The following is a 26,717-nucleotide window of genomic DNA, read 5'->3' on the forward strand; positions in this document are numbered from 1 at the left end:
GGAGCTGGGTATGGTGGATGTTTGTTTGTTTATGTAATTTTGATTTGGTAGATTATAGTGTTTTTAGATGCGTTTTATTAGTTCCGTTTTGATTAAGAATACGCCTAAGGCCTTGAAGTTTTCTAGTTTATTTTGTGGGTTTAGTATTGCTTCTAGAGTGAGAGCCTTGTTTAGATTGAGGGTGGTTTGTTAATGCGGTTCGATGTGTTAGGTAGTGTGTGCAGTGGATGAGTGCGTGTTGTGGGGTTTCCAGTTGTTTGCAGTGTGGGCAGTTACCTGTAGTATGTTTTTTTTATTTTTTTTAGATGGTTATTTAGGTTGGTGTGTCCTGTTTGGAGTTTAGTGATTACTCTGTCGATTTTTTTTGATGGATGGAGAATTTTTGGTTTGGTTAGTGGTTTGCTGAGTACTTTTTTGATTTGGCTATTTGAGTTTAGATAAAGGTTATGCCATTTTTTGGTGATTTTTTGCTTGTTTACGCTTTTAATTTCTGATTTTGAGATTGGTAAGTTTAAGCTTATTTCTGAGATTTTGAGGGGTAGTTTAGCTGCTTTATCGGCGTTTTCATTACCGTATATTCCTACGTGGGCGGGTATCCACAAGAAGGTTATTTGTTGGCCTGCCTTAGTTAGGTCGTTGGAGCTTTTAAGTATTTGATTTATTAATTTAGGTCGGTTTTTGGTATTTTTGTTTTGGAGGGCTTGCAGTCCACTTAGGGAGTCGGTAAGTATTAGGATTTTTTTGTGTTTTTTGGATTCTTGATTATGGAGGGCTGAGGCCATGCCCATTAGTTCTGCCGTGAATATTGATTGGTTGTTTGGGAGTCGGAAGGATTGTGTGGTTTTAGTTGGTTGTGTGGTATGGACTCCGAAACCTGTGTGTTTGGAGGTCGGATCTGAAGATCCGTCCGTGTAAATGTGACACCAATTTGGCCAATTTTCGTGTATGTATGCTAGTGTGGTGGTTTTAGCTATGTTTGGGTCGGTTTGTTTATTTATTTGGCTAGCTAGTTTTGTGTCTATTTTGGGTATTTTAAGTTTAGGGGTGAAGATATTTGATTGTTTGCAGTTTTGTTTAAGATTTTTAATTTGGTGTTCATTTAGGTAGTTTGTTATTCTTTGGGATATCGGGGTAAGTAAGGGGTGTTTACGAGCTAGAGCTTGGTTTTTGAGGCTGATATTTTGGTTTATTAAGTTTTGGATGAGAGGGTTTGATTGGGACGCGGCCCAGAAATTTAAGCTTAGCTGTTCCCTGCGTAGACTTAGTGGCATTTCTCCTGTAAAGGCCTGAAGTGAAGTGTAGGAGGTGCCATGTTTGGTGCGTGTAATTAGTTTGAGGGCCTGATATTGTATTGAGTCAAGTTTTTTAGATAGAGAGTTGTTTAGGGTGTTGTATATGGCGCAGCCGTAGTCTAGTTTTGATCTAATTAGTGATATGTAGAGAGAGAGAGGAGGGTATCTTTGGAGGCTCCCACGTTAGAGCCAGTTAGGCATCTTAGGGTGTTTAGGTCTTTACTGCATTTAGTTGTTAGGTTTTGGATGTGAGCATCCCAGGTGAGATGTTCATCGAAAATAAGTCCTAAGAATTTGGTTTGTTTTTGAAATTAGATTGTTGGGTTGTTTAGCTGGAGGATTGGGGAGGCGGGTTTCATGTTTTTATGTTTGAATACTATTCCTGTTGTTTTTTTCTGAGTTAAGGGAGAAGCCCCATTTGTCAGCCCATTGTTGTATTTTATTAAGAGATTTTTGGAGTAAATTTTGGGCCATTTTATGCTTTTAGTGCGGATCCAAAGGTCTACATCATCCGCGAATTTCGATGTGTTTACTTTAGTGGATAGGCCCTCGAATAGATCGTTTATCATTATATTGAAGAGGGTGGGGCTGAGGATACTGCCCTGGGGAGTGCCATTTTCTAGGGGACATTGGTCCGATAGTTTTGGTCTATACCCACGGTTATTTTACGATTGTTTAGGAAGTCCTGGATGTAGTTTATTATCTGACCTTTGAGTCCCAATTGTTAGACATTTTTATTTAGGCAAAGAGGGAATATACCTACAGGTGTAATGGATCAGTCCTAATTAGATAAAAGTACTGCGTAGGGATAGGGGACTCACAGTTGAGGGAGTATATATAATACAATTTCGTTTAATTAACCTAAATTACCTTACTCTCAGCACAGGTTCAATAGGCATGAGAATAACTATGTAAACTATGGAGTAGCTTAATTGTCTTACTATATGATCAGTTGAAGGAGTTGAGTTTAGATTATCTACTCATCAAACAAATAAATATGATATTGGGGTACGTATCATTGTCAGTATCGATGTGGCTGGTTTAAGGAAAGTAGAGTAAATCACCTCTCGGCGTGGAAGTAAGCAGTTGATATTAGATGGATATATTTACAACAGAAACCGCGAGAGGCAAACCTTACACATTGGAGATGTGTCGTCAAGACTTGCAATGAGAAATGTACGACTGTCGGTGATAAATAAACTGTAACAGTTATTAAATGTAAACTGTACATTACCAAAAACTGTCACAAAGAGTTGTTACAAACTGTATAAAATTTATCAAATGTAAAGTGTCATTAAATGTTAAGTATAATATTAAAGTATCTATTTAAAGCTAAATATTTAAAGCTACTTTGCTTTCCATTTTAAAGTCTGAGGTAACAAGCATAAGGATTAGTGTGCACTCGACCGTTTAAAGTGTTGTTATAAGCTGTCTAACTATTGGGACGTCTAACTAATGGGAGGACACCCCCGTGGTTAGTCACGTGATATGTTGTTTGACAAAAGTTATCTAGAACTCTATGGTTACACTACAAGTCACTAATGTTTGCATGTCTTTCTGACTATGCACCATTCCTTCTGATTTTTCATATGGTTGAATAAAGATGTAACTTAATTCAACTTCAGTGTATGAATGACCAGGTTGTTTAATACAAATAAAATACGTTTTGCCAGGGCTATTCTAAAAGTGTCCCCAATCGGACACCTCCTGAGACCTACAGTGGGTACCCGGGTAGGATCGGGTAATAGGGGGGGGGTGGGTACCCGGGTAGTAAATTTGGACTCGTTCAAGCCCTAACGCTTATCATCTATGTCGTATAAGACATGAAGTGTGGGCTTATGCTTCATCTTACTATGCAGGCCACTAATGTTCTATATTTTTCATACCCACGCTACGAGTCAATTGACATTAAACATGTATGTACTTTGGGTCTCATGGTCTCATTTCAATAAATCCTTGAAATCCTGAATTAACACTTTGGAGTGCAATTTTCACACATTAACATTTTGTCCAAGAGATAAAGTAAACGTATCTAAAGTTTTTATATATAGCTACAAAATAAATAGATAAAATCCAAATTGAGGCCAGAGCTTTGTGTAATTTGTCATTTGAGACCTGAAAAATCAGTAGTTGGATTCGTTTCTTTTTTAAAATATTTTTTCTAGTATCTGGGAGACAGACCCAAATTTTTCAGAGAGTCGAGAAACAGCCGTAAAGTCATATGTTCTCTGAATATTCATTTATTCAATTCATCCTTGTCATCGATTATGTTATGCATATTCATTAGAATGTACATGTCGCTGTCTTGTGACATTCAACAGAGACATACGCATTTAAATCTCAACATCTCTCTTAAAAGTGCAAGCGATTCGCGTTGTGGCGGGCACGATACCAAGGGAATTAACTCTGTGTAGAAAATGCATTTGGAACACTCTTGTGCGATGTTTCAATACAGGCTGCGGAGTTCACCGAAGAGTTCCGATTGATCAAAATGGCGGAACCCAGGGAAGACGAAAACATTGTTGACGACTCGAAGATAGAACAGTTTTGTGCAGTGACAGGTGTGTAACTCAGATGTATTCCATAACTGAAATGAACATTCGTATTGATACCTTACCTTGACATTTGACATTGCAAAACTGTCATATACTTTTCGTTGTAGCGTTGATTTTTTAGATAGTCTTCTCGCGACACACCTTGTCATGCTTATTTTCAAGGTAGCGAAACTGTCAATACGTGATGATGATATGGGGATTGTGGCCTTATATCATGTATATTATGAGGATATTGTTTGTAAACGTAATTTTAAACGGCATAAGAGTGTTTAGAACTTGCATGCAAAATTCAACTCAGTTCTGTAGTGAATAAAATCTATGGATTAACAGCTGTATAATATCCACTGGAACTGTTGAAAGTGAAACGAGTAAGTACCGTGCAGATTACAAATGTAATTCTAAAGGCCATGTTTTACTCAGTTTTCCCAGCAAATAACAATCTTATCCACAGTATTGTCCATCTTAATTTGTGTTAACACATCTGTTGTAGTAATGTGTTCAAATTTACTGTTGGGGTACCTGACCTAGACTAACATCTAGTCTCTGAAATGAAAATATTTTACAAAAATAAAAACAGTTGTTAAATTATCTTAATAAAATATAATAAAACATAGCCTGAAAGTTCAGTGATCTAGACTTGCCGGAGCACCTTTGGAATACAGTACCACAACTTCTCGTGAGGACGATCTCTGCCGTAGGTCACATGTCACAAGACAAGCAACCAGTTATAGTGAAAATCCGTCGGACGCGAACCCGCGACCTTCGGATTGTTAGCCTGACAGCTAACCAACTGAGCTACGTCCACACTGTTAAACTTAGTGTAAATTTACCTAGTCATTCCTATGACGTTACGGAACTGAACGAAAAGGGTCGAATACGTGACGGACACTTACGAAAGTTACGGGTAGGCATGGTGTCTCGTGACTTTAGTCTACGGACACTTACGAATGATCCCGATGCCATTTGGCACACTCGTCCCATTCCGTAATCTACAAGGTACCGGGTGGTGATCAGGAATGAGCCGATATGCCGCGAACTGAAAACGGCTCCGGGCGTCAGACGTCAAACTCGCGAGTGCGCATGAATGATATGGTATTTAATAATTCGTCGGGTGATTTTTGTGACAGAAAAGTGTGGTAGGGAACACTGTAAGGAGTGATGTGGATAATAGTAAGGAACGATGGAGGAATAAGCATGACTAGTAACGACACAACGGTGAGTTCGCTTTTGAATCTGTACTGAAAAATGTAGCCGGTGAAAGTGGCTTGTGTGAATGTTCCAGGACAGTTTCCAGTAGCCAAAATATTCGACACAAAACCATTTCATCCTTTTTATTCGACGTTTTTGTGGGAAGAATATAAGGAGTCGCTATATAATCTATAATAGCCACTAAACGAGTACATTGGCCCCTAACCATAATGATCGTAAAGGGGTGATTGATCGTAAAGGGGATCCAAGGGTTAAGGATAGACTTAGGGCAATCTAATAGCCACTAAACGGGTTCCTAACCCTAATGATCATAAAGGGGTGATTTATCGTAAAGGGGATCCAAGGGCTAAGAATAGAGTTCGGGGTAAACTAGCGCTTGCTATAACATGCGCCGCCGCAGGCTATATTCAGTAAACAAATATTCAAAACTCTCCACAGCGCTTGGCGTATTCAATGACATTTCGTGTAGAGATGATAGTTCACTGGGGGGAGCTTATGCACACTCGATGTCACAGGGCATTGTTTCGCTGGTGTGACTGGCAACAAAATACTACAAATTACGTCATAGGGTATGCTCATGTGTTTGAAAAGTTTGTGGTACTGTATTCTAAAGGTAGGCCGACTTGCCCACTATTATAGACTTGCATGGGGTGTTTTGGAAATAATTGTTTCAGGGTCTTTATGACAGACTATACTGGACCCTACCAGTGTACTTGTTGTAGGTGTCAAGAGTTGGGTACAATTACTATAAATCTTGAAATTAATGGGAATGTGGATTAAATGCGAAAAATATGAGTGGTCTTTGCTCGCATTAATTAACTTTGCATTTATGTGTCTAAAATGACTATCAACAATGAGGCAGCCTCACTGCACACTTTGGATAGCGTAAATACCAACATGAATATAAAAACAAACACGGTTTATTGAGCAGAAGTTGTAACAAGTATATAACAATATCATTCAAAGAATAGGAATTACACAATAGACATCTGGTGAGTTATCACTTCTGGGGTCAAGAGTTCTACCCACTCGTGTCAAGCTTGTTGACACCTTCTCTGAATACGAAACAGTGAACTGTTGTTGGTTCAATTATTTTACTGCCTTTGAACTTCCTTAATGACAGTCAACGGAGTAAACATATAAACTGTGTGTTGTTTTCAGGAAAACATTGTTTATTGTTTTTATGGAAGTGCTCTACTCAATGCTAATAAGCAGAGCTATTTGCCGTTTGACTGGATTAAGATAAGGTTGGATTCCCAATGCATATTAATAAAATTGTAACAAATGTTATGGTCCTAAAGCTGACTTTATTTCATTGATAGTGATAGTAGGACCAGGCCTATTGTGCTTTGTTTTACATCACTGTAACTTCTGAAGAACATTTCATCATGTTTATATATAGAAATATGTGTCTCTAAGTTTTTCATGAAATGAATACTGATTTACTGATTTCTCTTTTCATATGTATTACTGAAGCCCCAAAAGAGATAAATGAAATGATTAAAGTAAACTCTGGTAAGGTATCCTATGGTCTTGTAAGAAATTTGCCTTATTTAAGTGCTTAGTTTTGCTATATGTTATCAATATAAGGACTAGTGGACTAAAACTGCTATTGCTGACTCAGCAAACACCTCTGCATCAGCTGAGTTTTATCACCTGGTTAAGGCCACACATTATTTTACTTTACGGATCTGCCAACTGTAAATTTTGTACAAACGAAAAGTTTTAAAAAAAATCAGAATTTGCTCCTTTTTTCATCCCACTGATACTCTGATAGCATATTGCACCAGAAAAATATTTTCTAAGCAAGGTTCCACTGAAATTGATATGTATTAATGATGGGAGTCTAAATAAAACTTGATGTTCCTGAAATTGATCATGTTGATAGGATACATGGATGCAAAGCAGTATTCCCGCTTGACTCGTCAGGTTTGCATTGCTTACAGCAACAGCTGTGTTGCAGGCCCTCCTTAATTAAACAAGTTTCATTTTTTGTTATACCAGATTACCTTTCAAGGAGGATAAAACTGAAAACAATTTGAATTGCCTTTTCTTTTTACTCCCTCACCTACCGACAGGTATTTTCCCTATAAAAATTCATAAGGCAAGTAAAAAGATTGTGGCCTGATAGTTAAACATGTGTTCAGTTGAACAATGACCACAATTGTGTAAAAAAACAGATGTTCCTTTTTTTCAATTCAATTTCCATGCTAATGGATGTACATACGCATATTGGACTGATGACTTACCATGGTTACAGTATAGAGCTGTACACATACAGCCAAATACGTCCATAATAAATTAATTATGCAGGTGTTTCGAAATTCCTTGTATTAGAGTGCCAATGATATGGTTGAAATCTCAATGGCATCGTTAACATATGTGTCCTGTTACATGGACATCATATTATTTTTAAAAAATAGCTTTTAACGTTGTTGATTAGCAACCCAGTCTTGCCGTCAAAGGCAACTATGCTTGTTATAAGAGGCGACTAACAGGATCGGGGGGTCAGACTCGCTGAGTTGGTTGGTGCATGTCATTGTATAGCAATTGCGTAGATCAGTACTCATGATGTCAATCACTGGATTGTTTGGTCCAGACTCGATTATTTACAGGCTGCAGTCATATAGCTGGATAATTGCTGAGGACAGTGTGTGATACATCTAACAGTTCTGTCGACAGTTAATGTACATAAAGATATTAAAGAACGTCTGATCCTTTCGTATTCCTTTAGTTAATGCAATGACAGATTAACTATAGTAATAGGAAAGAACTGGGTCTTTTCTTTTGAGTAGAACATGGATAATATTCCCACTGCCTCACATTTTTGGTCATTTTGGGTGAAAATCTAGTAATTATTTCATTGTGCTATTTGGGGCGGTCGGGTAGCCTAGTGGTTAAAACGTTAGCTCTTCACGCCAAAGACCCGGGTTCGATTCCCGACATGGGTACAATGTGTGAAGCCCATTTCTGGTGTCCCCCGCCGTGATACTGCTGGAATATTGCTAAAAAAAAGCGGCGTAAAACCATACTCACTCACTCATTGTGCTATTTGACATGTCTAGCTATTTATAAACTGAACTCTGCACGCAGGGTCGTCATCTGAGGCTGCCCAAGAGCTGCTGCGAGTATGTTGTGGGAACCTGGAGATGGCTATAGGGATGCACATGGACGGGTCTTGTGAAGCAGCTCCGGCCGCTCCCTGCCCTCTCTACCCTGACGACAGTCTGGGACACAGTTCTACTGCAGGTGCTAGTGCGGATGTCAGCGACAGGTAGGTTCAGCCAGCAACTCAGGGAGGAAAATTGGAGGGATGTGGTGTATACAAAAACTAAAGCATTGGTGTTTGTATAGAGAATCTCACCCTAGTGTCTTTTGATATCAATAGCTCTACAGCAACCCATGCTTGCCGTAAAACAACCAAACAATCAAATTTCAAAAACAAACCAAATTCTTAGGACTTATTTTCGATGAACATCTCACCTGGGATGACTAACGGGATCGGGTGGTCAGGCTTGCCGTAAAAGGCGACTATGCTTGTCGTAAGAGGCGACTAACGGGATCGGGTGGTCAGGCTTGCCGTAAAAGGCGACTATGCTTGTCGTAGGGCGACTAACGGGATAGGGTGGTCAGGCTCGCTGACTTGGTTGGTGCATGTCATCGATCCCAATTGCGTGGATTGATGCTCATGAAATTAATCACTGGATTGTCTGGTCCAGACTCAATTATTTACAGACCGCCGTCATATAGCTGGAAAATTGCTGAGTGCAATGATATCAAATATATCAACACGAGTTGTTAAAAGTGGCAAAAATCCTCTGCAAGCCTTGGAATTTTTCCACTCTGATCAACTCTTGTTGATATACTTGATATCAAAAGACACGAGGGTGAGATTTTATTTATCATCCAACATCATTCTTCCAACTTTTTCACTTTGTAGACAGTAATTAGCAGTGTCTTCAGTGTTAAAAGTAATGCTAACAGCTTCAGTAGCAGAGTCATTAGTGATGTCATTTGATTGTGACGTCATCGTAACCAGTGACATCACAATTGTCTGCAAAGCATCGTGATGAAATTTCATTGCAGCGATATATACAGTGTAAATATCACTTGATTTCATCCAAGTGATATTTCCTGTGGGAGCCAGTTTTGGATGATAAATCTGCTTACATATGTGTCTCATAAAAGCATAAGCCTGGATTACACATCTTCCTGATGGAAGGGAGTAAACTGACTAAAAGTCCAGTTTCCACCCTTGCCAAACTAAGCCAGAATTTTGTGGCTCGATTGTTGTGCCACCAGTAGCTATGACGAGTTATGTCCCTTCTTTGTTCCCCCGGGGCGGTCGGGTAGCCTAGTGGTTAAAGCATTCGCACGTCACGCCGAAGACCCGGGTTCGATTCACGACATGAGTACAATGTGTGAAGCCCATTTCTGGTGTCCCCCGCCGTGATATTGCTGGAATATTGCTAAGAGTGGTGTAAAACCAAACTCACTCACTCACTCACTCTTTGTTCCCCTCTATTGACCAATCAGATTTCACCTCTCATATCGAGATTTCACTTGCCTTTGATTTAAATGACATGGCAGCACCCAGTAGGGACAATTTGATTGATCTATTTTGTAATAATACTGGTCTTAACTTGCAAAGTGCATCAAATCACTTGAGCAGCTTGATTAAAAACATGAGAAGATTTGGAAAACCTGTACAGCGTTTTGTTACGCGATTATGATTGGATTATGCATGGACTCGTTAGTCCAGCTAAAATATTATTCAGATATTTCAGCCAAGTTCGGCAAAGGTGAAAACAGTTACTTTTACAGTCTGTTGACATCCCTTGCCTCTTCAAGATGGGGTTCAATAAGTGATGGGGGCGGTCAGGTAGTCTAGTGGTTAATGCGTTCACTCGTCACGACCCGGGTTCGATTCCCGACCTGGGTACCATGTGTGAAACCCATTTCTGGTGTCCCCTGCCATGATATTGCTGGAATATTGCTAAAAGTGACGTAAAACAATACTCACTCACTCACTAAGTAAGAGATGGTCAGCCACATCAAACTGTATTTGTGTATTTTCAGCGATGCAGTAAGGGCGCCTATTCCACAGAGGAGGGAAGTGTTGGTGGAGGAAGCAGCTAACCTAGGTAACCATGGAGATAATTACACCACAGAATCAAAATATCTGATTAAGATAAAGAAATGTTCTGTCTTTTATACTATTATACATCCTTCTATGTTTATAAAAACTCTGGGCCCACATGCACAAAATGATCTGAGCGCTACGACTATTGTTGGATGATATAACAGTACCCATGACTGTTCTTGTTGCGCTGTAGATACTGCTACAATGAATATAATTGTGCGTCCTTCGAAACAGTATATTTTTTTCTTGGTCCATTCTCTTCATTTGTGTATACAGGACGCACATTTGTGAATCACAGAAAATCCTTGGTTAGTCAGACACAAATGTGAAACTTTTCATATGCACTTGACACGTGAAGATTCCGGGATAGAATAGGTCTTCAGCAACCCATGCTTGCTGTAAAAGTTGACTTTGCTTGTCGTAAAAGGCGACTAAGGGGATCGGGTGGTCAGACTCGCTGCCTTGGTTGATGCATGTCATTGATCCCAATTGCGTGGATCGATGCTCATGATATCAATCACTGGATTGTCTGGTCCAGACTCGATTATTTACAGACTGCCGTCATATAGCTGGAATATTGCTGAGTGGGGCGTTAAACAACAAACCAACCAACCAATCATATGCACTTGGTGCATGTTGACAAATATTTCATAGGATGCATTTTTCAATACAAGGTTGCACATGGGCATGCTGATGTAGTTAAATCGAGCCCTGAATTGCACAGACTCAATTGCAGTATATTTATTCCTATGAGAAGGCAATGCAATCAGGCCTTATATATGCTGTCTCAGTAATGTATACCTCCTAGTCCTGAGTGCCTTTATTGCATGATGTTTTGCGTGATACCCGTGCATTGTTTTTAGTGTTCCTTGAGTCCATGATGTGATGAGATGGCACAGTCGTATTCACAGAGTTGTTGTCAAATCTGTTTTTAGTAACTAGTACCCAGTGTTTTAATATTTCACAACCTTTGGTAAGCAGTAAGCATTAAGAAATGAAGTCTCTAGGTTTTACCTAGTTCATCTAAGATCTACCATACAGAGCAACCAAATTAGGTTTTCTTTCACCAGGCTTTCGACCAAGACGAAGACAAACTAGATCTGTGTTCGACGGTTTCAGAGATTTCCAAGCTGAAGCACGTAAGTACAAGCAGCCATTCACATAATCGTGATGATGAGCTCTTTGCATAATGGCTTTTTTTAGTGCTGATAATGTTATCAAAAGTATAAAAGAAGTTGCTATTCATAAAAAGTGTCATGTATGGCTGTCATCATTTAGAGCATCAGTGGGGTACTACGAGGTTTGAACATTCCTTCTTGACTGGGGAGTGCCAGGTTTGATTCTTACATCATCAGGGATGGAAATTAACCAAGAAATCTACTGACCTGAATATAGCAATTTCCTCAAAATGTTAACAAAGCGGGTCAGATCTAGGGGCTAGTGCTCATTTCTTGGTGCAGTGTAGGGACTCATGAAAGCCCTGTGTAAATGTTCCCACTTAAAGTGTTATGGGGTATCCTTGTGGTTAAAGCATTCACACATTACGCCAACAACCCTGGTTCTGTTCCCCTCATGGGTTCAATGTATGAAAACCATATTGCTGGAATATTGCTAAAAGCAGTGGAAAGCTCTCTCTCACTCACTCACTCACTCACTCACTCACTCACTCACTCACACTCACTCACTCACTCACTCACTCACTCACTCACTCACTCACTCACTCACTCACTCCAATAAGCCCGAGGTGATGCAGGTCTCAGACCTTTACCAACTTGGTGAAACCCCCGAGTCAAGTAAGGCAAACCTAGACACAAAATCGGGGCAAGCCGGGATTCAAACCCACAATCATAAGTTTCTGGCGTTCCCAAGGGACACAACTCTGTGCAGCAAATTACAGCGCCTTGCCCCACATATACCATAAAACAACCCATTACGGTGGATTGGAGTCATTACCCATTCCCATAATTTAATTAGAAACCATTGCTTAAGGAGACCCAATGTTGAAGCCAGATACAAACAACGCTCACCCATGTGGGTCCATGTTACACCCATATATTTTTTGTACAAAGGCCAAAGCTCTGTGATGTTTAACACTACGTCCATGTTGTCTTTGATGACTGATTTAACTGTTGTGTATTGCCACAGTGGTACATTCATTCATTCATATTTTGAAAAATGTGGTTAGTTTGATAATTGTTTCATATTTATTAATATACTGAACAAAAAATTCAGAATGGTGAATATTTGGGGGGATATTTTTCATAGTGAAGACTGATCACCCAATTTCATAAAAATAACCACAGAAATATTCATGGTCCCCAACTTGTTTTGTTCTGTCTACTTTTGAAAAGCAATGCCGACAGCAACTATTCAAGTGGCTGTCATTTGTTGACATTTTTATCTGTCGATAACATATCCAGGTGAGCTACAGTGCTGTGGCACTATTTTTTTCAAGGAGCTACAGTGCTGTGGCACTATTTTTTCCAAGGCAGTGTTGGATTAGGCAGAGTAGACTGTACACAAGGTACACAAGAACATGCTCTGTATACTTGCAGGTCAACAAGAGCAGAGACTGGCTAGTACTCAGAGTGGAGTAGAGGGAGGAGGGGGTGGGGGAGGAAACAAGCAGAGGACGCTCGAGGATCTGTTCCGACCTCCCATCGATCTCACATACAAGGGAACATTCCAGAATGTAAGTATACTTACATCATTGTGCAGTATGACATAATAAATCATGATTTGAGCAGATAATAATTTGTTCTGGAATCACAGTTTCCATTAGACTGGTGATACTTAGTCATGTAGAAGTGTGTGTGTTTGTTGTTTAACGTCACACTCAGCGATATATCAGCTATAGGATGGGTCTGTAAATAATCGAGTCTGAACCAGAAAATCCAGTGATTGATATTATGAGCAACGATCCAAACCTTTGTGGGGTACGTAGACATGACACAGTGAAATGGCATCTTGCTGGAATGTTGCTGAACACTCACTCACTCACTAACTCTCTAAATCACTCTCACTCACTCACTCACTCAGAGCCCACTCACCCACTCAGTCACTTGCAACCACCCACCAACCAACCAACCACCTCAATTCTGAAACGGAAAAGATGTGAGTGAGTGAGTATGGTTTTAATGCCACTTTTAGCAATATTCCAGCAATATCACGACGAGGGACACCAGAAATGGGCTTCACACATTGTACCCATCTGTTTCCTGAACAAATGATCTATCCCCTCCTGTGTATTGCAGGCACGAGACACCGGCACGCGCCAGAACAAGTGGCTTCTGGTCAATGTCCAGAATGTCCAGGAGTTCCCCTGTCAGGTCCTCAACCGAGACATCTGGAGCTGCCCCCACATCAGGAATCTCATCAAACAGCACTTCATATTCTGGCAGGTTAGAAGGGCAACTCAGTCTTCTGTTTGTTTGTTGTTTAACGCCACACTCACCAATATTCCACCTACGTGATGGCGGTCTGTAAATAATCGAGTCTGGACCAGACAGTCCAGTGATTGACATCATGAGTACTGATCTACGAAATTGCTATATAATGACATACATCAACCAAGTCAGCGAGCCTGACCACTTTCCCATTAGCAGTCGGGCTAGTCACATCATAAACATGGGTTGTTGTAATCTCATTAAAATCAGATCTTAGTTCTCGCTATCGCTGAACAAAGATCTGAGGACATCCCATTATGGGTCACGTCAGAACAACCTTTCATCCGACCAATCAAAGCGTCGCTTACCACACAACTGGGATACAATGACATGCATCAACCAAGTCAGCAAGCCTGACCAACCCTGTTAGTCGCCTCTTACAACAAGCATAGTCGCCTTTTACGGCAAGCATCGGTTGCTGTGAGACCTATCCTACCCCAGATTTTTACAGCTCTCATTCTTGAGCTTGTGGTGAAAGACAATTGTTACAGATAATTTTTCGTCTTTTGTCAGTGCTTTGTCACGCTGCTGAAGTTCTTGCCCTTTATCGAAGGGAAGTTTGGACATATTTACTTGTACTGTCTATGAGATGTCAGTGGGATTACAAAATGCAGTCAGATATCCCACACTACGACAAAATGGAACAAGTTCAAATTTCGGACATATTTACTTGTACTGTCTATGAGATATCAATGGGATTACAAAATGCAGTCAGATATCCCACACTACGACAAAATAGAACAAGTTCAAGTTTCGGACATATTTACTTGCACTTGCGATGCCTTGTTTTGTCTTCTAGGTTTACCATGACAGTGAGGAAGGCAAGAAATACATGCAGTTTTACAAGATCAACGAATGGCCCTACGTGTCCATTGTTGACCCCCGCACAGGTAACAGAAGGAGTCGATACATTACTTTGTTGTCGCCTAAGGCATGCTAGAAACCTATTGTGGGTTCGAATCCTGTTTGACCTGATTATGTGTTTAGGTTTGTCAGCACCATTCCTGTGCTCGTGGGTTTTGTCGAAGTGGTAAACGTCTGAGACCTGCATCACTTTGGGTTTTCCTCCCACATTAATGTGACACACCATGATATAACTGGAATACTGTTAAATGTGGTGTTAAACCGAACTCACTCACTGTGTCTGCTATCCGTGAAGATCCAGGTTAGAATAGGTTTTCAGCATCCCATTCTTGCTGGAAAAGGCGACTAATTGGATCGGGTGGTGAGGCTCACTGACTAGGTTGATGCATGTCATCATATCCCAAATGCATGGATCGATGCTCATGATGTCAATCACTGGATTGTCTGGTCCAGGCTCGAATTTTTACAGCCTGCCATCATATAGCTGAAAAATGCTGAGCGAGTTGTTGAACAACTAACAAACTACATTGTATATCAATGGTTTGAAATATATATTGGTTTTCACTTGTCCACATTATTGATCTGTTACAGAGTTGCCATCTAGCTAATGGCAAAAAGTGGTATTCCACAAGGAAATATCACGAGACCTTCACTATTTCTACTATTCTCAGATTTGCTTCCTAATGTTAATTTCGAACCCTGTAAGTATTTACGTGATTAAGGGAGTTACAAACAACTAAGAACAGCTGTGATTGTCATGTGAAATAAGTGGTGAATGTTTGCTGAAAAGGTAATATGTGTGTCTTTTCAGGAGAGAACCTTGCTGAATGGTCCAAGATAATGTCAGCATCTGCAATGCGCACAATGTGTGAGTAAAAAGCCCATGGAAACAATTTGAACCGTTATACGAGGTTCTTGAGACTTAAGCCTTTAACCATCGTGTACCAGTGTTATGATTCATGAACCAAACAAATGTTATGAAATAAGTTTTGGCTATCTTAGGTGGACAGTTACTGTGACCATGAACGTGATGAAGATTGCATCAAATTATAAGGAGTTAGGAATCAGAAATATCAGAGTTCTCAAAAGACATGGCCAGAGTCATTGATGCTGTATCTCATTGATGATGTCTGCTACCCATGATGATCTGGGGTAGAATAGGTCTTCAGCAACCCATGTTTGCTGTAAAAAGCAACTATGCTGCTCGTAAGAGGGACTAACAGGATCGGATGGTCAGGCTCGCTGACTTGGTTGATGCATTTTATCGTATCCCAATTGCGTGGATCGATGCTCATGATGTCCATCAGTGGATAGTCTGGTCCAGACTCAATTATTGACAGACCGCCTTTATAAAGCTGGAATATTGCTGAGTGCTGCGTTAAACAACAAACAAACAAACACTGATGTGTCATTGATGATGTTTGTGTCATTGATGCTGTATCTCACTGATGATGTGCTGTTGTGTTTCAGTCAGTGAGTTCCTGCTGAACCACCAAAACCCTGATTCAGCAGACAGCAGCCCGCCATCGAAAAGGCTGAAAAAGGTAAGCACCTCACGTTCAACCTTCACCACCCTAGCGTGTCCTTTGTTTCCCACAGATTTCCAGTGCTATTTTGACCATGTATCCATGACAACGATACCAGCTCGTTTTTGGTTCACTCACTCACTCACTCACTCACTCACTCACTCACTCACTCACTCACTCACTCACTCGACTGATTCATTAGTACTGAGACCTGGAACAGGAGTACTTATGCTAAAGGATGTTCCAGGTCTATTTGCAATGACATGCTAAAGTCATTGGTACTGAGGATAGCGCAGCTTGTTTATCACTGTGAACAGCATTGTATTTGAGGGGCGGTCAGGCAGCCTAGTGGTTTAAGCGTTCACTCGTCACGCAGAAGACCCGGGTTCGATTCCCGACATGGGTACAATGTGTGAAGCCCATTTTTGGTGTCCCCCGCCGTGATATTGCTGGAATATTGCTCGCTCGCTCACTCACTCACTCACTCACTCACTCACTCACTCACTCACTCACTCGCTCGCTCGCTCACTTATTGGAAATGGGTGCTCAGAAACTAATGCAAACTTGTGTTGATGTGTTTATCTAGGAACCAAGCATAGTTGATGCCAGCGAGGAAGATCAGTTGAAGGCAGCCATTGAGGCCTCGCTGAAACAAGAGGCGTCACCGCAAGAGGATTCCTGTATTTTCGTTGACACAGACTCAGAAGTACAATCTGATGACATGGAGACATTCTCCGATTCCAATGAAGAAGACAGTCGAAGTGAAATGCCAAGCACATCAAAGTGCCATAAAAGTAATAGTTCCAAAGAACACACCAAAGACTCCAAGAGCGTGAACAATGTGAACACTAAATCCCTGCCTGGCACCAGTAAGGGTGTACAGGGGAGTGTGAGTGATGGTAGTGGTGGTGAGGGGTGTGTAGCTCACCTGGACAAGGTGGCAGGGGGGGACTGCTCCAAGGGAAAGGAGGGGCAGGAGAAGAGCGTCAACGGGCATCAGGAGCTGGAAGAAGCGGAGGAGAAGGATGATGAGCCTGCAGGTGGGTAGTGAATTAGGAAAGAGGCAACGTCTGTTTGTGATCATGGTCATGCCTCTTATGGGCTGTATACTCCCCAGGGAGCTGAGAATGAATTTGAGTTCACACTGATCCGAAGACCAGGGTAATAATATTGTATCACCATGAACATTTACTTGGTGATTGAAATGGCACATTTAAAAATGGATCTATTCACCGAGATGATCCGGGGGAAAATAGGTCTTCAGCAACCCATGCTTGCCGTAAAAGTGTGGTTACTGACTTGGTTGAAGCATGTCATCATATTTCAATTGTGTAGATTGATGCTCATGATTTAAATCACGGGATTGTCTGGTCCAGACTCAATTATTTACAGACTGCTGTCATATAACTGGAATATTTTAACAACAAACAAACAAATTATTGTGAGGAAGTGTGAAATGCACCTGTTCATAGAAATAGTCAGGTGTGACAACACTGGTCTGTGTTGATGTGCTCTGCACTGTTCACGAAAATGTGACAGATTTTCTTGGAAACCACAAGGGATAGAAGGATGATAATATACAGACATCATTAAGCCAAAAGTATGTGGATTGAGTACAAAACCATTTTTGAAATTTTATGTTTTACAGAGTTATGGCCCTTGTTTAATCTTCTAAACATTGTGCACAATACTGCCAATTTCTTGAAAATTAGATATGAATACATCATTATGTGGTGAATATGTTTTCAGTTTTGAAAACCACCATTGAGAATTAATAATTTACAGAATTATGGCCTCTGTTGTAATTTTTTTTATTTTCTCAAATGAGAGTACAGTTCATATCAAGAACAGAAATTGTGAAACTTTGTAAACACATCAGGCAAGTGCTAAACTGGTGCCTTTGATGTTTTGAAATTTTTATGTTTTTAAAGCAAGTTCAAATGGGGTAGGGTGTTTTCTGATGAGAAGCCTTACTTTATCTCTCTATGAAACTTTGAAGTTGTATTATGCTCATTAGGACTGGTTCTGCCGTCATATAGCTGAAATATTGCATTGTGCAGCGTTAAACAACAAACAAACCAACCAACCAACCAACCATAGGACTGGGGCCTATTTCACCATGTTTTTACAGAAATTCACAAAGTACAAGAAAGTATAATCCATCTGTGTATGTCAATTCAGGTCCAGAGATGAATCTTTTGATTCGATTCCCGGACGGCGCCAAAGAACATCTTAATCTTCCAAGTACATCTACTATCAAGGTTGGTTCACTTTGCACATCTGTCTAATAATCAATACAATTACATGATTAAGAAATTCAAATATGTTTGTTATAATTAAAAGCCTGCACCATGTTCTCATCATGATAGTATTTGCCTTATTCTATATATATATATATTTAAAACCTGGTTAGAATAGGTCCCCCAGCAACCTATGCTCGTAATGGATTGGGCAGGCAGGCTTGGCGTGTCAATGTACCCTGATGGCCTGGATCGTTGTTCATGCAATCAATCACTTGGTTATCTTGTCATGATTTAATTATTCACTAGCTAGCTGTCATATAGCTGGATAAATGGTTTTTTGTTAAAACAGCAAGTAAACATATACAGTTCGCTCTGGAAAGGCTTCCCTTTAAGAGGTTTACTGTTGGGTACATTACTGTATTTAAAAAGGGGCAGTCGGGTAGCCTAGTGGTTAAAGCGTTCGCTTCCTGACATGGGTACAGTGTGTGAAGCCCATTTCTGGTGTCCCCTGCCGTGATATTGCTGGAATATTGCTAAAAGCGGCGTAAACCTCACTCACTCACTCACTCACTCACTCACTCACTCGACCGCCTCTGTGGTCTAGTGGTAGAGCGTCACGTGGTGCTGACATGCCATGGTATAACTGGAATGCTGTTCAAAGCGGCGTTAAACCTACTCACTGTTGATATGTTAAAATCAATGTGTTTGTTCAGCAGATTTTACTGAAACATTACTGCCTGAATTAACAGTGTTTCTCCATGTTTACTGCACACTTTGATACCAGGTCTAATAAGTGGAAGAGGCTTTAAAAGCTCATTCACTCACTCACTCACTCACTCACTCGACCGCCTCTGTGGTCTAGTGGTAGAGCGTCCGCGGGGAGAGCGGAAAGTCCAGGGTTCAATCCCCGGCCGCGTCATACCAAAAGACGTTAAAAGATGGTACTTGTTGTTACCCTGTCTGGCGCTCAGCATTAAGGGGCTAAAACAAGAACTGGTCGGCTCAGAGACAGTATACTGTGTCATGGTCAAAGTATACAAAAAAAAACGCGTGCATTTTCTGTTCACACAACTCCGACACATGCTCTATGCTAAGATATACACATGTATTATCTGTTCACACAACTCCGACACATGCTCTATGCTAAGATACCCCATTTCACCTCACCCACTCACTCACTCACTCATTCATTCATTTGTTCCTTTTTTTTTTTATTTCAGGCTCTTCTTAAATTTGTTGTATCTAAAGGCATCAAATCTGGTGATTTTGAGCTGGTGACAAACTTTCCCAGAAGGCAGCTGCATCTTCTCAGCCCAAGCACCAAGTTAAAGGATGCAGGGCTCCAAGCCAAAGACACTTTGTTTGTACATTGCGTATAAGACCTACATCAGGACTCTTCTCAACATCCCAGTAACTATGGAAACATCCATCATGTATATATTCTGCTGTTACGGCAGCTTCTGCTGACTGACTTCAGGAAACAGCATCACATCCATTGACGAACGTCAGAACATCCATTGCATTTGTCGAACACTGCCGAAACAAGGGCAGCTATTGCTGACAAACATCAGAATATCCATCGCATTTGTTGACAAACAGAAGACGATGACGCCATTGTATGTGTTGACAAACATCCGAACATCCGTTGTGTGTGTAGACAAACATCAGAACATCCGTTGTGTGTGTTGACAAAAATCAGAACATCCAATGTATGTGTTGACAAACACCAGAACATCCAATGTATGTGTTGACAAACATCCGAACATCAGTTGTGTGTGTTGACAAACATCCGAACATCAGTTATGTGTGTAGACAAACATCAGAACATCCGTTGTGTGTGTAGACAAACATCAGAACATCCGTTGTATGTGTTGACAAACATCAGAACATCCAATGTGTGTGTTGACAAACATCAGAACATCCGTTGTGTGTGTTGACAAACATCAGAACATCCAGTGTATGTGTTGACAAACATTCGAACATCCGTTGTGTGTGTTGACAAACATCAGAACATAGAGTGTTTTGATAAACAGCAGAGCATGGAGTGTTTTGAAAAACAGCAGAACATCGTGTCATATTGAGGGCAGCTCCCTATGGCAAATATCAGACCTCTCAAGATCACAGCAAACACTACTGGCAAACATAGCATCCCAGTGACATGTAACCCTTTACACCTTGCCAGCTGCTGCAACTGTGCTGCCAGACACGATCCATCTGGTGGAACGCCATCTACGCTGCACACGCATCTTATACAGGGGTGTTGGACAGGACCCATTCAATAGGACGCCGCCTACGCAGCACATGCATCTTATACAGGGGTGTCAGACAGGATCCATTCAATAGGACGCCACCTACGCAGCACACGTATCTTATACAGGGGTGTCAGACAGGATCCATTCAATAGGACGCCACCTACGCAGCACACGTATCTTATACAGGGGTGTTGGACAGGATCCATTCAATAGGACGCCATCTACGCAGCACACGCATCTTATACAGGGGTGTCAGACAGGATCCATTCAATAGGACGCCACCTACGCAGCACACGTATCTTATACAGGGGTGTCAGACAGGATCCATTCAATAGGACGCCACCTACGCAGCACACGCATCTTATACAGGGGTGTTGGACAGGACCCATTCAATAGGACGCCACCTACGCAGCACACGCATCTTATACAGGGGTGTTGGACAGGATCCATTCAATAGGACGCCACCTATGCAGCACACGTATCTTATACAGGGGTGTTGGACAGGATCCATTCAATAGGACGCCACCTACGCAGCACACGCATCTTATACAGGGGTGTTGGACAGGACCCATTCAATAGGACGCCACCTACGCAGCACACGCATCTTATACAGGGGTGTTGGACAGGACCCATTCGATAGGACGCCACCTACGCAGCACACGCATCTTATACAGGGGTGTTGGACAGGACCCATTCAATAGGACGCCACCTACGCAGCACACGCATCTTATACAGGGGTGTTGGACAGGATCCATTCAAAAGGACGCCACCTATGCAGCACACGTATCTTATACAGGGGTGTCAGACAGGATCCAACCCGGCAGAACACCAGCTACAAAGCACATGTATCTTTCGGATGGGTTTCTGACAGGACCCATCTGGTACAATGCCATCTTGGCAACATAAGTATCTTATACAAGGGTGTGAAAATCAAGCCAAACTGTCACTTGTCCTAGAGAAAGAGAACCGTCAACATGTACTTGTCTTGATTTGAAGGCGCCTCTCCTTGTCTTGAATTAAGTAAGCACACTTATTATCTGCTTCATTTTGTGCGTTCTGTGGTTTGGACTTGCGGTACCAGTTGCTTGTAATCGCAAATTAGTAAAGATTTCAACAAACTGCATCCCTCAAATGTCCATAACCATGACTTAATAAGTTCTACAATTCACATGCAAAATTTCAGACTAAATTTGTTTGACACCAAACTGAGCTATTTGACAGTGGCCTCTTTGGACTGAAAAGTGAACGATGTTATGTGCAACATCCTTCATACAATGCGCTATCAACCAAGCCTGACCACTTGATCAAGAACATCACCTCATTTGACAAGCATATGTTGCTGAGGACCAGTTCTAGCACATATAAAATGCTCTACCATGAGATGTATTTTGTTTTAATACCAGAAGGTACACACATGGTTGATAGTGCATTTTGAACTTTTTAGGAGACTTTTTTGACTTTATCAACCAACTTGAACCAGAATATTACACCATGGCGACAGAACTAGTCGTTTAGACTACACAATATGCTGGTGTGACATCATACAACTAATACTGTTCAAAAAGGCTTTACACCCAACTCATCACTCAGTCGCTCACCAGGCTGGACAAGTCACACATGGTATTTCCACACCCCTGATGTTGCAGTGCTGGTGATTCCGGACCAACTGTTACTGCCAAACCAGATTCAGTGAGTACACTGATAATGCTGACAAGACCTCAAAGCCCAGTGACCTCTGACACTGCCACTGCCTCCACCAATCAGGAGACGTCGGCCACCAGGCAGCTGTACACAGCAACCTACCTCGCTGCAAGCGGTGAGAGAGTGACCTGCGTGTGCCTTCCATCACGACCTTCACCTCAGTGTCCTCAGGTTCAAGTTCCTCATCATGTCTTTTGTGGCTCTTGGCCTTGTTTATTCTTCCAGAAATGTCAGAATGCTCAGTCACATCCTCGAGTAATTGATGTATTATATCTTCATCATGTCATGATAAATACCGCGGACACTAAGCCACCATAGCCTTTTCTTTTACTCAAATTCTACTATATGATGCGACCGTCATGAGCGAGAAAATTTCTGTGCCAAGTTAGAGATAGGAAAGATCGTGTGGTCACTTCTTAAAGAAAGGTACGCTGACGAACAGGTTCAGGATATTTATCATTATAGAATGAAGATATTAAGGACGGTCAAGTGCTAATTTGTGGTATGATGTTTTGTGAAATAGATAAGATTCCCCAATTTGTATTTTGTGTCGTAATTAAGGCTATGTCGTTTGTCATACTACCATGCTAGTGCTAGCCATTTTTGAATATTTTTGAGTTTGCCTCACAATGAAATATTGTTTGATAAATCTCGTTAGAATCACATTTTTCACTCTGATACATCTCGACGTGAAGATTGGAGGACAACTCCTAAGTAGGTTGTGACAGTTGAACTCAGAGCAATCTTTAACTGACCAATCTAAATGAAGACTGTGGTTCTTGAGTAAATCTGATGTCAACTTCGGAAATGAATCAGCTTCATTTTTGGCACTGGTACCAGACAATGTAACTATAATGTATTGATATCAAGCTGCAGTTCATTTAAGGTTGCTTTAGCCTCACCAAATAGGGAATTGTTTCTTGGGCATAGGTGCATTATTTTGCCAATAATAGAAAAATATTGTTCAAAATTCCCTCTTCATAGCTTGACATCTGTCATTTCATTAAAAAGACAAGGTCGGTGTTAGCCCAGGTGTGTTTATTGGTATTCTCTGTGGAAAAAAAATAAAAGCTAAATATATGTGTTGAAAAAAAAATTGCAATATTTTTTAAGTGAAGACTGTACACACAATTTCCTAAAAATATCTCCCAAAATATATTCATGATCCCTAACGTTTTTTGTTCAGTATATATAAAAGGGTCCTACCTCCCTTCACACATTTGAGAAATATGGCCCAAGAAACATTTAACACGAGTATGCAGCCTTACTGATGTGGTTTGTGAGGTGTTTGTGAGGTTGTAACTAAACAAAAGCCTTACTGTTTAGAAACCTGCTTATCATTTTCACAAAACTTATAAAGCGTTTCTAGTTAGACATAAGCTTCCATGCCGAAGAAATACTTCATACGCCTTTTATCCTTCGCTTTAACACCGACATGCAGTTATATGGCTTTGTTTACAGAAGACCGCTGCTTTAAACATAACAGAATCCTGGTGTAAGACTAAGTATATGAGATACCAGTATAATTATACTACTCAAAAGAAGTTAAGGATCACCTGATTCTTTCATATTACTATAGTTAATCTCTCATGTCATGACAGTTTAACTTTACCATTATGAAAGAATCGGGTGATCCTTAACTTCTTTTGAGTAGTATATTTCAGTTTGTAAATAGTGACACACGTTTAGTTTCTTTGTCCTTTCTATCATATTTTCATTTACGTATAGGTGCCCTTATACAAAGCGATCTTGGCGCTAAGGTGATCCTAACTCCCATACCTTAACCATGTTAACATGGACTTATGACAGTGGTAGTGCTAAGCTTGTTTTATACAAGGGCACCCTGACTTGTAAGTATGACCTTACTGCCAAATGTACCTGTGCCATGTAGTGGACATTTTATAGGGACTGGTCACTTATAGGGAGGGGGATTCATGAAAAAAATGTTACATGTATGTGGGAGGGACATAAAAATGTTACATAAAATTGTTTGTGTGTGCGTGCGTGCATGCGTAAAATATATTACATAAAATTGTCTGTGCGTGCGTGCGTGCGTAAAATATGTTACATAAAATTGTCTGTGTATATGTGCGTGCGTGCGTGCGTGCGTGCGTCTGCACAATATGATACAGTCCTGAGACCAATCTCCCCTCCTTACTAAATGACCAGTCCCTAAAGTAATAGGATGTCTGAGATGAGACCAATACTGATGGATGTTACTGATAGGTTTGCTTCTGGTTACTCTCCAGGTAAAACAGCTGGAAAGTGCCAGATTTTCTACTGTGTAAATTGAATGTCCCTTAGACCTTTTATTTGTTATTAGTTGGTCTACAAAACCTTTGAAGATCCGGGGTAGAATAGGTCTTCGGCAACCCATGCTTGCTATAAAAGGCGACTATGCTTGACGTAAAAGGCGACTAACGGGATCGGGTGGTCAGGCTCGCTGACCTGTTTGATGCATGCCATCGATTCTAATTGCGTGGATCGATGTTCATGATATCAATCGCTGGATTGTCTGGTCCAGACTCGATTATTTACAGACCGCCGTCTGGAATATTGCTGAGTGCTGAGTAAAACAACAAACCAAACCAAACCAAAAAACCTTCCTACATGAATTAAGTCATAAAAGAAAAGAAATGACTCTGGACCAAACGAATTCTATGGCACTGTGGTCCATGTTTCGGTGAAATTAAAAACATGCCATAGAAAATCAATCTCTTTACAGGAATTAGTGATTTACCTTAACCAGCTGAAAAACCCATTCACATCATAGATGTGGTTTCAGCTCCGTGTGGGGTGTTTTGACTTGATGTTTTTCATTCGTCAAAAGCAGGTCCTTTATTTTACCAGCTGCATAAAAATTGGTGCCCCAAGTTTTGTAAACCAATTAATTTAAAGACCTTAGTGAGTCCATAACCATGTGGGTGTTTGTCGTCTATGTCAATGTAAAGTTGTTTCTATGTGGAGATTGTGACCATGGTGGTGGCATGAGTGACAATTATCAGGGACATCATGCAAATTATCATGAGTGATTGAACATCAGCTGGGCAGCAAGACATTACATGACTTCCAAGACAAACGTTTAATATTCTTAGTAGGTGGTGGTAGGGGAGCAGGGGATGGGGGTGGGGGTGGTATCCGTATTCCTTTGTTGACACCCGCTCAGTCACTGTCAAGTTGTACAGTCGTGAAAGGGCGGGTCCAACATATTTAATAGGGAGGGGGCCAAAATGTCAAAATGCCTCTCGGGTGGGGGTGGGATTTGGTCTTCAACATACTATATATGGTTTTCAAACAGGGGTGGGGGTGGGTAGTCCCCTCTGGAGCCACCTATGTCTTGTATCAAGAACGATGACCCAAAATAATATTGTCGCAAACACACATTGACTCTCCAGCCAACCAACACATATTTGGGGTAAAACCTGAGGCCATATTATTATTTCCGATGTCTTCAAATTATTTTGTTAAATAAGATCTACCACCCTCCAAATATGAAACAAACTATCAAGTGGTCGGTTCTAAGATTCAACCATAGACGACTCTATTTCTATGAAACCTTCCGGAGTATACATTGTGTTTGGTAAGAACGTACTACCTACCAAGTTCTATCTGAAGTCGTAAGCAGGGCTCATTGTGACCCTTCCTTGCTCAATATGGACAATGAAGTCATCCCATAATTTAACATTGTCACTTTCATGTTTTATAAAACCTTATACAATTTGTATCGATCTATTTCACAAGCTGACTAGAAATAAATGACATGTGAAATGCATAGTCTTCTTGTCATCTATGATTTCTTGTAAACTTGTAGTATGTTTTTACGCCGCTTTAGCAATATTCCAGCAATATCACCGCGGGGAACGCCAGAAATGGGCTTCACACATTGTACCCATGTCCGGAATCGAACCCGGGTCTTCGGCGTGACGAGCGAACTCTTTAACCACTAAGCTACCCGACCGCCCCAGTAAACTTGTAAGTTTGGATATGAGGCAATTAGGAGTTATGCTACATTTTTTCGACCGTGAAGATTCATGGTGGAATAGGTCTTCAGCAACCCATGCTTGCCCTGAAAGGCGACTAACGGGATAAGGTGGTCAAGCTCGCTAACTTGGTTGATGCATGTCATCGACCCCAATTACGTGGATCGAAGCTCATGATATTAATCAATGGATTATCTGGTCCAGACTCGATTATTTACAGGCCGATGTCATATAGCTGGAATATTGCTGAGTGAGGCGTTAAACAACAGACAAACAAACTCCCTTTTTCAGATGATGATAACATACCTCTTTGCGTTATTTAAGAAATGAGTAAAACCTTTTGAAGTCATATGTCCAAAAAGTGGTCACATGTTCACGAATGCTACTTGAATTCAAAATTGTGCTCAACTTTAATAATAATGTCATGTCCTGTGGACCCACAAGCACCTTATCCTTTGTGGTACTTTCAATTGACGCTGGCTGGTGGTTCGATCCCCAGGTGGTTC

The 26,717-nt window shown here is 40.9% G+C and overlaps 1 protein-coding gene across 1 annotated transcript; it reads left to right on the forward strand.

Moving 5' to 3' along the window:
- Nucleotides 1-3,774: 3,774 nt before the first annotated feature.
- Nucleotides 3,775-23,776, forward strand: LOC139463889 (UBX domain-containing protein 7-like). Its single transcript, XM_071245303.1, has 12 exons — nucleotides 3,775-3,853; nucleotides 8,150-8,330; nucleotides 10,136-10,200; nucleotides 11,270-11,338; nucleotides 12,755-12,891; nucleotides 13,454-13,600; nucleotides 14,445-14,535; nucleotides 15,321-15,377; nucleotides 15,980-16,053; nucleotides 16,622-17,075; nucleotides 18,217-18,296; nucleotides 19,499-23,776. Exons 1-12 carry the CDS (start codon nucleotides 3,784-3,786, stop codon nucleotides 19,655-19,657), a joined length of 1,584 nt encoding a protein of 527 aa, XP_071101404.1. The 5' UTR covers nucleotides 3,775-3,783; the 3' UTR covers nucleotides 19,658-23,776.
- The last annotated feature ends 2,941 nt before the right edge of the window (nucleotides 23,777-26,717 follow it).

The sequence above is a fragment of the Haliotis cracherodii genome, unplaced genomic scaffold (genome assembly GCF_022045235.1).
Source record: "Haliotis cracherodii isolate W230 unplaced genomic scaffold, xgHalCrac1.p SCAF_16, whole genome shotgun sequence".
NCBI lineage: Eukaryota > Metazoa > Mollusca > Gastropoda > Lepetellida > Haliotidae > Haliotis > Haliotis cracherodii.